General features: G+C 37.6%; 1 protein-coding gene across 1 annotated transcript; it reads left to right on the forward strand.

The window, feature by feature from the left end:
- Positions 1 to 1,714: 1,714 nt before the first annotated feature.
- Positions 1,715 to 12,189, forward strand: LOC143141776 (carboxypeptidase A2-like). Its single transcript, XM_076302487.1, has 11 exons — positions 1,715 to 1,785; positions 1,931 to 2,012; positions 2,186 to 2,320; positions 2,412 to 2,510; positions 3,789 to 3,890; positions 3,980 to 4,081; positions 8,867 to 8,977; positions 11,178 to 11,268; positions 11,360 to 11,559; positions 11,698 to 11,782; positions 12,002 to 12,189. The coding sequence occupies exons 1-11, from the start codon at positions 1,715 to 1,717 to the stop codon at positions 12,187 to 12,189; spliced, it is 1,266 nt and encodes a 421-aa protein (XP_076158602.1).
- Positions 12,190 to 12,756: the final 567 nt, after the last annotated feature.

The raw sequence follows: 12,756 nt of genomic DNA on the forward strand, positions 1-12,756 counted from the left end.
GTATGATAAGGGATCAGATTCCAAAAATAATTCAGTGGAAATGCATGGATTCCAGTTTCTTCCATGCATTTCCACTGAATTAATAAATGGTAAATGGTGTAAAACAGTGATTTATTTGCATGGCTAGCCAGATGCCGAAGCACCACAATTGAAAAAGCTGTTGGTAGCATCGGCTAACTAGCGCCAGATTTTGGAGTGCAGGGGACAAGCCGAGATGGGCTATGAGACATACGTTCACACTCGGTATCATGTTTCAATACACTTTAGGTCAATATCACACCGGAATTCTCCTTTAACACAGACTCACACCTACAAAACACAATTGGCCAAATGGATAATTTTCTTCTCAAAAACACATTTTGTTAAATATATACTAACTCTTCATTTCAATACAGAACAAATCTTTCTCTGCACACACTAACTTTACCACAACACTGGAAATCTGACTCAAAATGAAATTGTTCTGTCAAAGAATAACACTTGTTTTCACTTCACAAGGTACATGCAGTCAATCAAAGTACACCAGGTTTCAAAATACTGGCTATTGCTGACATTACAAAAACTGCATAGACTTGTATGTTTCAGTTTTACAGGTATTTGCATGCAAAACATGCTATCCACCGTTTTTACACTAATTATTTTGGTTGGGAACTGTATGTCCACATGTACTGTTCACATTCAAAAGCATTCAGGATTACAGTATTGCTTACAGTGAACAAAATATCCATGAAACACATAAGAGCTGAACAAAAAACAACAGCAAAAAGCCCAGATAAAAAGGGGGGGGGGGTACTAAAAAAAACATAAAATTACTGTATCTAATCTCTGTGATCTTCAGAGTTAGGCCACACATTTTCATCAACATCGCATCTGATATTATCCAGGTGATGCACCTGGGATAAAACCATTTGGTAGCAGAAACAGAGGTTTTTATACTGTATCTAAGGTTTGGAATATTGTGTTTGCTATTGTGGGATGTGTGTTAACATTCGTAAATACTACAAAAACAATCCATAGTTTTGTTGGGAGGTATAGCTTGTCTGTTAAGAAAATGTAAGCATTGTGGAAATGTGTTCACTGGCTGCATATTGTGTGGAAACGACATGAAATGTGTGAATGGTATGGCCACAAAAGACCGATGCTGTGCTAGAGTTTAGAGTTTTGAAAATGTGACAACTGGTTAAGACAAACGCTTGTTAGCGACTGAAAAAAACTGTAATATAACTTGCTCACAACAAGACCAAAAGAGCACATGAGTGAAATATAGACAGCACACATACATGGTCTTCTCTCATGGGCCCCCTGTATATTAAGGAATAACATTTATTTATTTACGATACATGATTCATTCACAAAGAAAATTGGTTTCCTTAATGGTTGGATTTATTTTCATTTTCCAAAAGATTATTTTTTTATTCCTCTTTTTAGTCAACTTTAGCATGGATTCTTAACTTATGCACAGCACTGTATATGTCAAATTGACAGCCTAAATGGACACTAGGAGTAAATGTTAGAACTGATAAGTTGTGATAGATATGCCTGAAAGTGAACAAAAAGTTCAGTCCTTAAAATATCAATATTGCAAAACACAGGTAAGAGAAACTGATATGTAAATCCAGCTGAATAAACACTGTGAGAACTCGCCATATGTCTGCATGGGTATAAAATCCATCACATCTACTCACCACAGAGTTGTGTCTTGTGTGCAGTTAAGATGAAGATGAGAACCTGTCTGATTTTCATTGTGCTTGTTGTAACAGGTCAATGCAACAAGGTCTTCATTGGGTGGGTTTAGTTTACATCTGAAAATGATAAACAACTGCTTACTGTCTTAGAGTAGAAAAACTAAACTAATGTAACATTTATAGTAGATTTAGTGTAGTCCAGTTGTGCTCTGTAAATGCATGGATTTTCTATTTGCAAACTTTAGAGACCAAGTGCTCAGAATCCATGTGGAATCTGATCAGCACATTGAACTCCTTCAGGCACTGGAGAAGGAACAGGACTGGGAGGTTTGTTAACCAAAGAATTCTGATATTAAATCCCTGTGAATCAGTATCCATTCTGGCTAAGGATAAACATTTTTGTAAAAAAATGATTGATCACTCTAAAACACATTTAGATGTTAAAGAACTAAACTTTACGTGCCACAGCAGGTTTGACTCAAAATCCCTTTATCTCCCAGCTTGACTTTTGGCTGCATCCTGTCTCTTCTGAGCTGCCAGTCGACATTCATGTACCTTATGCTAGTCTAAATGCTGTAAAAGATTACCTCAAGGACAACAACATCCCATTTTCTGTAATGATCAACAATCTACAAGTAAGTCTGACATTCATGTATATAGATTTCGCATTGAGGGAAATGTATACAGCATGATAGACATTATGCTGTGACCTTCTTATCCTATCAGGAAATGCTAGATGAAGAGCAGGCAGAGATGGAAGAGAACAATGGGAGGGAACGCAACTTGAGGAGTTTCAACTTTGGTGCTTATCACAAACTTGAAACAGTGAGTGAAAATCAGCATGTGTACACTCATACAAAATACATACCTACATACTCTGGTGTTCAAATACTAAGATTTCATCAAACTTCACAGCTTTCATCAGCCTCTATGTTCATTCAAATTTTACATTTGCCACAATCAGATCATTTTGTGTAAAATCATACAGAAAATGGTTGCAGTATTCACTAGCCACGTTTACATGGACAGTTTTTTAGTCATTCCGATTAAACTATTCCGATTGAACATTTTGTGCAGTCTGTTTACATGGGTGTTCTATTCCGTTCAGGTGCTCTCAAGTGCTTTAGAATTTTTGATCGGAATAGCTGTTGTTGCCTACTTTACCTTGAGAAGATACAGCTGGCAATCCAGTTGACCGTATACATGGTTGTTCAACCAGAATAGGAACAGACTACACCACCTCTTTCATTCTGATTAAAATTCTGATCGGATCAGGCATTTTTATTCCGATTGAGGTGTTCATATGAGAATTTTTATTCCGATTGAACTGTTATACCGTTTCTAATCGGATTAAAAGTGCCCATGTAAACGTGGCTACTGTCTCAGATTTTGCTCAAAGTTTGTCTATCTTTAGGTCCCAAACCTAATACCTGTAAAGTATTTTTGGTTCAATGTCAATGCCAAAGAATGGCAATTTGTTTTGTTGTACCAATATTTTAGACCTGCACAACAAATAAACAGGACTAAAATGGTATGTGGGGTAGCCAGTAGGAACACAACCTGCCCAAATAGAGCTCAACTGTGTCGAGGAGAAATAGGTTAGGCAAAGAAGAGATCTTTTTTTTTGGAGTTTCGTTTATTCTGGGACAGTAACTGGATTTTAAATAATGTAACTATGTATTAATAGCCTGGGAATACCCAAACGACCTCTCAGCAAATTTCAGATATGCTCTGCAGGTCTGTCTGACCAAGTGGCCATTGCAGGCATGCAAATACAATCGCTAATCTGGCATGGATTTGTATTTCTTTGGAATTGAGTAAACAACTGCATTTAAAACCTTCGTTTACAAGGTTGCTACACTTCTGAAATGATTTGGTTAGAGTTTAATGCACCAATTTAAGTTTAATTTCACTGCTAGTTATGCCCCTGCTGGAAGTCATAAGTCAATGAACCTTGAGAAGGGTCTGGTGTCAACGTCAACGAGGCTAATGTAATAACGTAAATCTAAACAACTAAGAAATACTAACTATGTTGTCATTACTGCTGTACCCAGTTGAAGTGTGAGTGTATTCTGTTGTGATCTATTAAATTTCTCCATGCAGATCTACAGCTGGATGGACACTCTTGCAGCTGATTATCCCAATGTTGTATCTAAAGAACAAATTGGATTGTCCTATGAGAATCGTCCAATGTATGTCCTGAAGGTATGTGAAAGTTTAAAATGTTTTGTGTGCATGTGTACATGTCTACAATTTAAAAAAAAGAAAATAATATTTTACTGTTCCACATGTAGTTCAGCACAGGAGGAACTAAAAGGCCTGCCATTTGGATTGATGCTGGTATCCACTCCAGGGAGTGGGTGTCTCAGGCCAGTGCTGTATGGATTGCCAACAAGGTGAATACAGGCAACTGATTCTGTTTTTTTTTTCTTTTTTCAAATAATGAAAATGTATGACTATATAGCACCCGTCATATTATATTGTGGCTATATTTGCACCCTTGGCAAATATGAGCAAAAAGTGCTGTACAAAATTCACCTTTTTTGGTAATTAATTTAATCTCTCACTAGAAATGTATGAGAAATTCAGCCTTTAGTTAGATCAAATATCGGTGAGAAGAAATCTTTTATCAAGAAATATTTATTTTCAAGAAAATTAGATGGTAACCCTCCATAATAAGGTGCCATAATAAATAGCAAACTAGTAATTACCTAACCCTTTGTAAATATTTGTTCATTGTTACTAAAATATCTATTTGGCACAAGTTAATAGTTTTTTCATCATTAATTCAATATTAGTTGTTTGCATAAAATGTGTATGTTAATATTTTAACAAATCTAACTAATATTGTATTCATATTTGTTAAAAGTTAACTAAATGTCTTTTTGGCACTAATTAACAGTTATTTCTTACATCATTTAAATGTTAACTGTTTATTTACAAACTATATACTAATATAAAAGTTAATGACATATTATTATTTATCTAGCTTTTCTGATTAGCTTTGTGGAGAATTTATGGTTTATGGCTTTATGGTCTTGTGGGGTGTATAAGGCACCCTACTGCCAGCGGTTGGTTGTGTGAGAGTTTGCACACCTATTCTTCCACTTCATCCTTCTTGGATACCTTTGTGGTTGGCTGTTCTGTAATTGGTGACCCTGTCTAGTGTTTGAAAGTAGTGTACTCTTTGCCTTTGGAAGTACTATTTGGTTGCTGCTTGAAATTGGTGAAATTCAGGGGAGGGGTGTTACAGAGTCGCCGTTATTAAGCAGCTTTTTTGAGATTGGTGTTTTGGAGCCCCCTTTAGAGAAACGGTATACTGCAGCTCTGCTGCGTTTTGTCTTGGTTGATGCTAGAATGGATCAGCCGGATGGACAGGGGGCGGTCGTTCCAAACGTTCGATGCAGATGCCGATTGTTGCGTTTTATATGGCTCTGGTTGCGTTATTAAGCAACCGATGACGATCCAGCTTCCAGCGCGGCAAATCAGCAAAATGACGACTTTTGAAAATCTCTCCGACTTAAATACTTTCTGGGTAGGAGTCATAGTTGATGACAAGTAACAGTTACAATGGCTGAACAGTTAAAAAGTTCAGTAGTTTAAAGGGTTAAATTGTTTAACAGTGAAATATTGTAGTGAGGACTCTTATTTTGAAACAGTTTTTGGCAGAGGAAGCAGTTGAACAGGATGTGTAGTCTTAATAGGGCCAGTTTGTATGCTTAAAGCCTGAGAATGGCAGTTGGGACAGGTGGCCTGAACACCTGCCATAGGATTCTAATTGCTTAACGGCTCTATTGTGATGTCATCAGCCCATGTTAAGTCTATGGGGAAATTTTGAGTAGTTTTTAATTAATAGTTTAAAAAGTATAAAAGTTACAAAGATGAAAAATACATAGCCCACATGTCCTAAGTAAGACCTACGTAACATAGTTTTAATGAAGTTTCTACGTTAAACGGTTGAAGCTACATTAACTGCGTTAGAAGAAGAAGAAGAAGAAAATGCCTAGGAAGAACAGTACAGTGCATTTTCATGCACTGTAATAAAACCAAGTATATCATGCATCGACTGTTACGGGAGCTGTGTGCTAATCTTCACTTCAACGACTAACTTAGCCTCCCGTTAACAGTAACGTTAATGTAGCTGCTAACGTTAGCATGTAATTCGCTGTCCGTATTTCTGTTGTTAGCTCATTAGTATTCACCATACTAAATTGTCACAGTCTATAATCAAAATAAGCTCTCTTAGACGTATTTAACACCAATAGACAAAAAAAAAACTTTTCAGTTGATACGCAACACTTACCAGACAAGAACAAACCGATTGTTGTTTGTACTGTTTAGCTAACTCACAGCCGCAAAATTCATCCAACCAGCTAGCCTTCGGCGCCGAGTCGACCTGCGTTGTGGAAAGGAGAAGGGGGCGGGTTTCACTTGACAAGGGGCGTGTTTAACTCGCTGAGTGGCAACTGAGTTGGCGTGCCTGACCGCGACTTCTCTTCACTGCAGTCGCACTTCAAATTGGCTCCAAATTTTCCAAGATGGCGTCGCCTCGGCGGCTTCAATTCCATAGAACACCGCAGAATGCAGCCACACTGTACAGTTCTATATATACAGTCTATGGGTGATTGCGGCACAAAAATCATAATCCATAACTCGCAATGAGAATGTTCGCGCATGCGCGATAAAATCAGTTCATTTTGCCATAGAGACGGGTGTTACAACTGACCCGCACAGGTCATGTTCTTATTTTCATTTAATTGCATTTGCTGTGACTATATAAATCAAATGGCACTCATGTTAACTTGAAACAGAGGGACTGAAGATATGAATGACATGTGATTGAAGTCCACACGCTCAAATTTCACGAAGCAAACTTAAACAAACAGTTGCAGTTAAAAAATAAAAAAAAAATTGCGATGCTTGAATTTTGCACCTTTTTGCTTAATATCTCTGGTCGTATTTATAGTAGACCATTCATATTTGGATGGCTGTAAGATTATACATAATTACATGATATGTGTCTGTTTACGTTTCCGTAGCTACACCATATCTTGAGAATAAAACACTGTTACATTTGTACCGCTGTTACAATTGTACCAGTTCTCCCCTACCTCCGTATGGTCTACGTCTGTGAGTGTTTAATGAGTCTCAGAATATTAATAAACTCGTTCTGTGCACCTGAACATTCCATGTCGCACGTCTCCCTTGCTAGTAGGGCTGACAGTGATGATAGATAGATAGATAGATACTTTATTGATCCCTAGGGGAAATTCAAGAATAGGTATGGGAATCATGCATGTAATATAGCCCATTCAACTACTACTTTTTATTTTGCTCGTGCAGATGCTGTTTTATGTATGCCAGTGCCTGAAGGCATGTTTTGTTTCTATTAACATATAGTTTGTAAATAAACATTTAACATTTAAATGATGTAAGAAATAACTGTTAATTAGTGCCAAAAATACATTTAGTTAACTATTAACACATATTAATACAATATTAGTTAATAGATTTGCTAAAACATTAACATACAGATTTTATGCAAACAACAAATATTTAATTGATGATGAAAAAACTATTAACTTGTGGCAAATAGATATGTTAGTAACAATTAACAAATATTAACAAAGGGTTAGGTAATTTCTAGTTTGCTATTTATTATGGCACCTTATTATGGAGTGTTACCAATTAAACAATTGTGCTAGCCTGGGTGCCATTCCGAACTTAGTCCCGCCCACAACATTTGAGGTCGGGAAGTTCGGTCTGGCATTGCTCCATTGTGGAGGAAGTATGCTCGCCCTAGATCGGGCGGACCAATCAAATCGGGCTTTACGATGATGGACAGGTGAGCAACAGCGCCTGGTCTATTACGTCGTCTGAGCACGCTTAGATTAGGTTTATGTTTGAAACAAAAACGCTGTGGCTAGAAGGATGGTTTTTAAGACCCTATATGGAAAATGCATATTAATTAATGAGGTTTTATCACAGGAAACGATTATTTCTGAAAACTTTGGCCAAAGTTGAGATGTGGGAAAACTCGTGGTTTCACTTCCATCAATGGAAAACAGCGCTGTTGCATTGCGACATGTTCCCTCGTTTGTTTGAAATCTCTGATTGACCACCTGTTCGAGGGATTTGCGACAGCCTTTCCCGGCTGTTTAACATGTTTGTAGCATATCAGTGTTCAACAGATTTATTTTTAAAAACGGAGGGGATATAGGCTATCAGTTTTTTCCTAATAGCCTACCCTACTAGGCCTACGTATGTCTTAGATTTCGCTAATGAGTGTAGACTAGGAGTTATTGACGGCACTAACTTTTACAAAAGACCAGAAAACAATGTTAATGCATTTGTGGAGAAGAAAGATGGTTCGTGTGTTTTCTTCCTACACCTCACGGTAAGCTATTTTGTTGCTTTGATTGGTTAGGTCTATCCAATTGAGTGCAGAGGCATTCCCCCCCATATCGGTTGAAACACGCCCCATAATTACGTCCCAATGGAGCAGTATCAGACTCATACTCTGACTAGAATTGAGTATGACTATGTCAGGCTACAATTGTGCCACAATTACTATCACAAAGCTTAACAACAAAATGTAACTGAAGCATTTTTTGGTAACAATTTCCATGAAGGTCACTTACAGTATAATGAGTTATGCATACATTCACCTTATAATGTGATGTATAGTTCACAAACAAGCATAAGACTCTATAGCATTTGTCATAATTCATTATGAACTGTTGCTTTAATGCATTATAAGTAATGGTTATACCAGATTACTGTATATCATTATGGACCAAAAATCTCAGGTCATTTTGTATAATGCATTATACACTATCGTTCAAAAGTTTGGGTTCACTTAGAAATTTCCATTCCACTCGATTTTAATCAGGGCAGCAGTTTTCAGATTGCATTATGTGCTTAGGGTTCTCCAATGTTTTCTCAGTTAGCCTTTTGAAATGATCAGATTAGTAAACAGAATGTGCCTTTGGAACATTGGATGAATAGTTGCTGATAATGGGCAATGTAGGTATTGCATTAAAGATCAGCCATTTCTTTCTACAACAGTCGAGAACCTACCTTTTTCTCCAGTTTCGTGCAATCTTCATGCATGGAACAACCTTAATTCTTAGTGTGTGTGTGTCTGTGTGTGTGTGTGTGTGGATACATTTGTACATTAGATTGCCTCAGACTACAATAATGATCCCACAGTGACAAATCTCCTGAATGCAATGGACATCTACCTGATGATCATCACCAATCCTGATGGTTATGTGTACTCTCACACAAATGTAAGTAATCTATCTGACTAGTTGTACATATTCGTAAGTGTATTTTGCATGCCTTTATATTATGTACATTAACTGTCAAAATAACACATTCAATTTGATGAAATTAATCATAGGAAAAATAATGCATTAAAGAAAATGAACACTGATTAATCACATTCCGTAGTGACCCTTGACCCAGTAGGCTACAGTTCTAGTCACATTTACTGTAGTGACTGAAGGAGGTAGATGAGAAAACGCTTCAGTGCTGACAGTGTTCATGCAGCTGGGAAATGGGAAGGTTCCCACTTTGGAACTTTACACCTCCATATTGAGAGTGTTCATTTGAAAACAACAAATGGGCGACCTTGCTAATGTTCATAGGGTAGCTAGCCAGAAGGCTAAGTAAGGGATAATGGACGACACGGTGGTCTGTTAAGTAAGGGATAACGGCCACCGAGGTGTCCTGTTATACGGAATTAATGGACGAGGGCGAGTGGCAAAAAACTCCCCGACGCGCAGTGGTTGCCACTGTAAAGCAAAGGAAACACGCAATTCCGTTTAAAAAGAAGCTCAAGTTCAGCTTGTTGTACACCTTCCATTGGCCAGCGATAGCATGGACAGTTACCTTGTTTACACTTGATTCCATTGTTGCGAAGCCTGCAACCGTAGTCCTACTATGGTTGTTATAGTTACCATTCATATTTTGGCATTGATATGGAACGGTGTCCTGTTATTCAGAATTAATAGCCACCCCACCAGCCATTCAGAAAAGAGTATTTCTTCTCTCCGGGTGATAACAGAAATTAATGCACGGTCGTAGCCTAATAAGGCCCGACGCGCAGCGTAAGTGCGTTCATTTCTGTTAACAGACCACCGTGGAGTCCATTATCCCACATATTCCACTGTTGCTACTTGCTTTGTGTACACTTCCTGTTATAATTTAAACATTTTAATAGCTAGAACTGTCTTGTTTGTAGAACTACTTTTTCCCGACACTTCCAGGACAAACTGCCGCAGTTCTAAATGGATGACAGTGATGACCAGTCGTTAGTTCCATCTCTCCCGTTGTCAAGCGGACATATCCCAGGATTCTGATGAACTTTAGCTTTGAAACATCGCTATTACTTTGCCTACTGCCATCCATCTAGCTAAAAGCCACCTCCGTCATATGCTACAATGTTGCTATGTTCTGAACGTCTGTATTATACAGCTCGGATGCAACTTGACAGTTCATTTAAACTTCACAACGAGTTTGGCGAATTAATATACAAGTGTGATACGGCCAAAAAAATGGATCTAGGCCTACTTCATAGTCTAGGTGTTCAAATAACATAATGTTAATGGTCATTCTAAATTACGTAGGACAACGGGAAATTCAACCAAGCAGTGGAATAACATCATGTAGTTTACTCAAAGGTACTCTGGGAAGTACTGTTCAATATCACAATCACCTGTGCTTATGAGTATAACATTAACAAACAATGAAGTGACTTATTTGTGAATGGAACAAGTTTCATTATATCGAGTGACGTCACAGTAGCCCAAGAACGCACCATTGGGCCAGTGAATGGAATATTTACGTTCAAAAAACCCAGAAGGAACTGTTGACAGGAACATTGTTCTCTGCAATTTCTGCATTAAGGAATTTCCTTAACATGGGAGTTCATCAAGTCTGAAATATCACCTCAACAGGAAGTAACCCGGAGCTACAAGCTAGCACACCCCTTGATGATAATAAATAACACTAACAGCCAGCCTTGTCAAGCTACTCCCGACCATTCAGAAGCAAACCTATTGTTTATTTTACCAATGACCGACTAGCTAACTAACCCTTACTAAATGCACTGCATTACCTCAGTGTTACTGAACACATTATTGTGCAAGCTTTTTATAATGGATATTTCAGTGTAAAGTAATAGATTTAATGTATAATCAACACAAACACTATTAATGTAGAATCAACACCAATGCTGTTTAATAGTGTCTTTTTAACAATAAAAATTAAGGGCAATTTGAATTTCTTTTTAAAAATATTTATATTGGTAAATATTATAATGCTTCCTACCACATTTGGGTCCAAGTCCCCACAGGGCTAGTTTTTGGGGTTCAAACAAACTCTCTTTGGTATTATAAGCCTTTTTAAGATCTCCAAGTCATCCAGTTTGAGCACTAAAATTGTATTGAACTTTTGTTGTAAATAATTATATGGAATGTTCAATAGGATCGCATGTGGCGCAAGACTCGCTCAAGTAATCCTGGATCTTTGTGCCGTGGAACTGATCCTAACAGAAACTGGGACTCGGGTTTTGGAGGTTTGTAATCTACTCTGTCCTTTTGAGTAATATTTAATATACTGTTGTAACTGTGTGATGATCCTGTTCCTCTTGTCTGGATATAAATTAGGCCCTGGAACCAGTAAGAACCCCTGCTCAGACTCTTATCATGGGCTCCATGCTCATTCAGAGGTGGAGGTACAAAATGTAGTAAACTTAATCAAGACTCATGGCAACTTCAAATCCTTCATCTCCATCCATGCCTACTCGCAGCTCCTCATGTATCCTTATGGATATTCATGCAAAAATGCACCTCACCAGGCAGAGTTGGTATGTAATTCAGTAATTCCCACATCCACAGTTACAGTTTTAAATTGCTCTTTTAAATTACTGGAGCTATGATACAGCACTGGAAGATTGTAACTGATCTCTATCAACATCATCACATTACTTTTTATTTTACTGTAGGACTCTGTGGGTAGAGCTGCCGTGAATGCCCTCAGCTCCTTGTATGGGACAAGTTATAAAGTGGGAAGCATTTGCAATATTATCTGTAAGTTCCAAATTATTTTTACAATACAGAAAAACAGATATTTGAAAGAAGCACCAATGCACGATATCATGTTGTAATACTTTGAAAGGGCCCAGAAGAAGCTGGGTACTGATTCTAGCAGAAAATAGCTAGATTTAATTTTAGTTCTCAGGTACAAGATCAAAGTCTGTTAGCTGTTTCATTAAATGTAATCCTTCATATCTTATTTTCCCTTAATAGATCAAGCAAGTGGTGGAAGCATTGATTGGTCTTACGATTTTGGGATCAAGTACTCATTTGCTTTTGAGCTTCGTGACACTGGTCGCTATGGTTTTGTGTTGCCAGCAAGTCAGATCATTCCAACTGCATCTGAAACATGGTTGGCTTTGAAGCACCTAATGATGTATACTCATGAACATCCATACTAAAGTGCAATATGTTGCTTTAAGGCACAACCGTAAAGAAATAATAATAAACACAGTTTGTTAAATGTTTCAATACTCCTGGTCTTACTATTAACTCATACCAATCCAAAACACTTGATCGTTTCTAAAGCTTGAAGCTGTAGTTAGTAAGATTTTGTTGATCATATTCTAGGGTGACCAGACGTCCTCTTTTGCCCAGACATGTCCTCTTTTTGAAACCTAAAAATGTGTTCGGGCGGAATTTCAAAGTCGTCTGGGACTTTTTTATTCTAGGGTGAGCAGATTTGAGTTTGTGTCAACAGACATGGTGACTATGTATGATAATGAGCTTTATTGGCCGGCCCAACACTAACAGAAAAACACTGCCTCAAAAGACTATTTTGAACACTTTTTTAAAGTGTTTTAAATGTGCAAAAACAATAATTACAATAAAAGCGGGGCTGTTGAGCTCTATACACGCAAGATACATTTGGATGGCGACCCATCTTTAGTGTTGCATATCTCTAAATTTGATCCAAGGTGTTTCTGAAAATACAAACTGAATCTTTTACAGTAGCTCTATAATTTCGA

Source organism: Alosa pseudoharengus, unplaced genomic scaffold (assembly GCF_046254945.1).
Source record: "Alosa pseudoharengus isolate Yale_2024_CS ecotype anadromous, Long Island Sound unplaced genomic scaffold, YU_APseudo_1.1 YU_APseudo_1.1_scf_10, whole genome shotgun sequence".
Classification (NCBI taxonomy): domain Eukaryota; kingdom Metazoa; phylum Chordata; class Actinopteri; order Clupeiformes; family Clupeidae; genus Alosa; species Alosa pseudoharengus.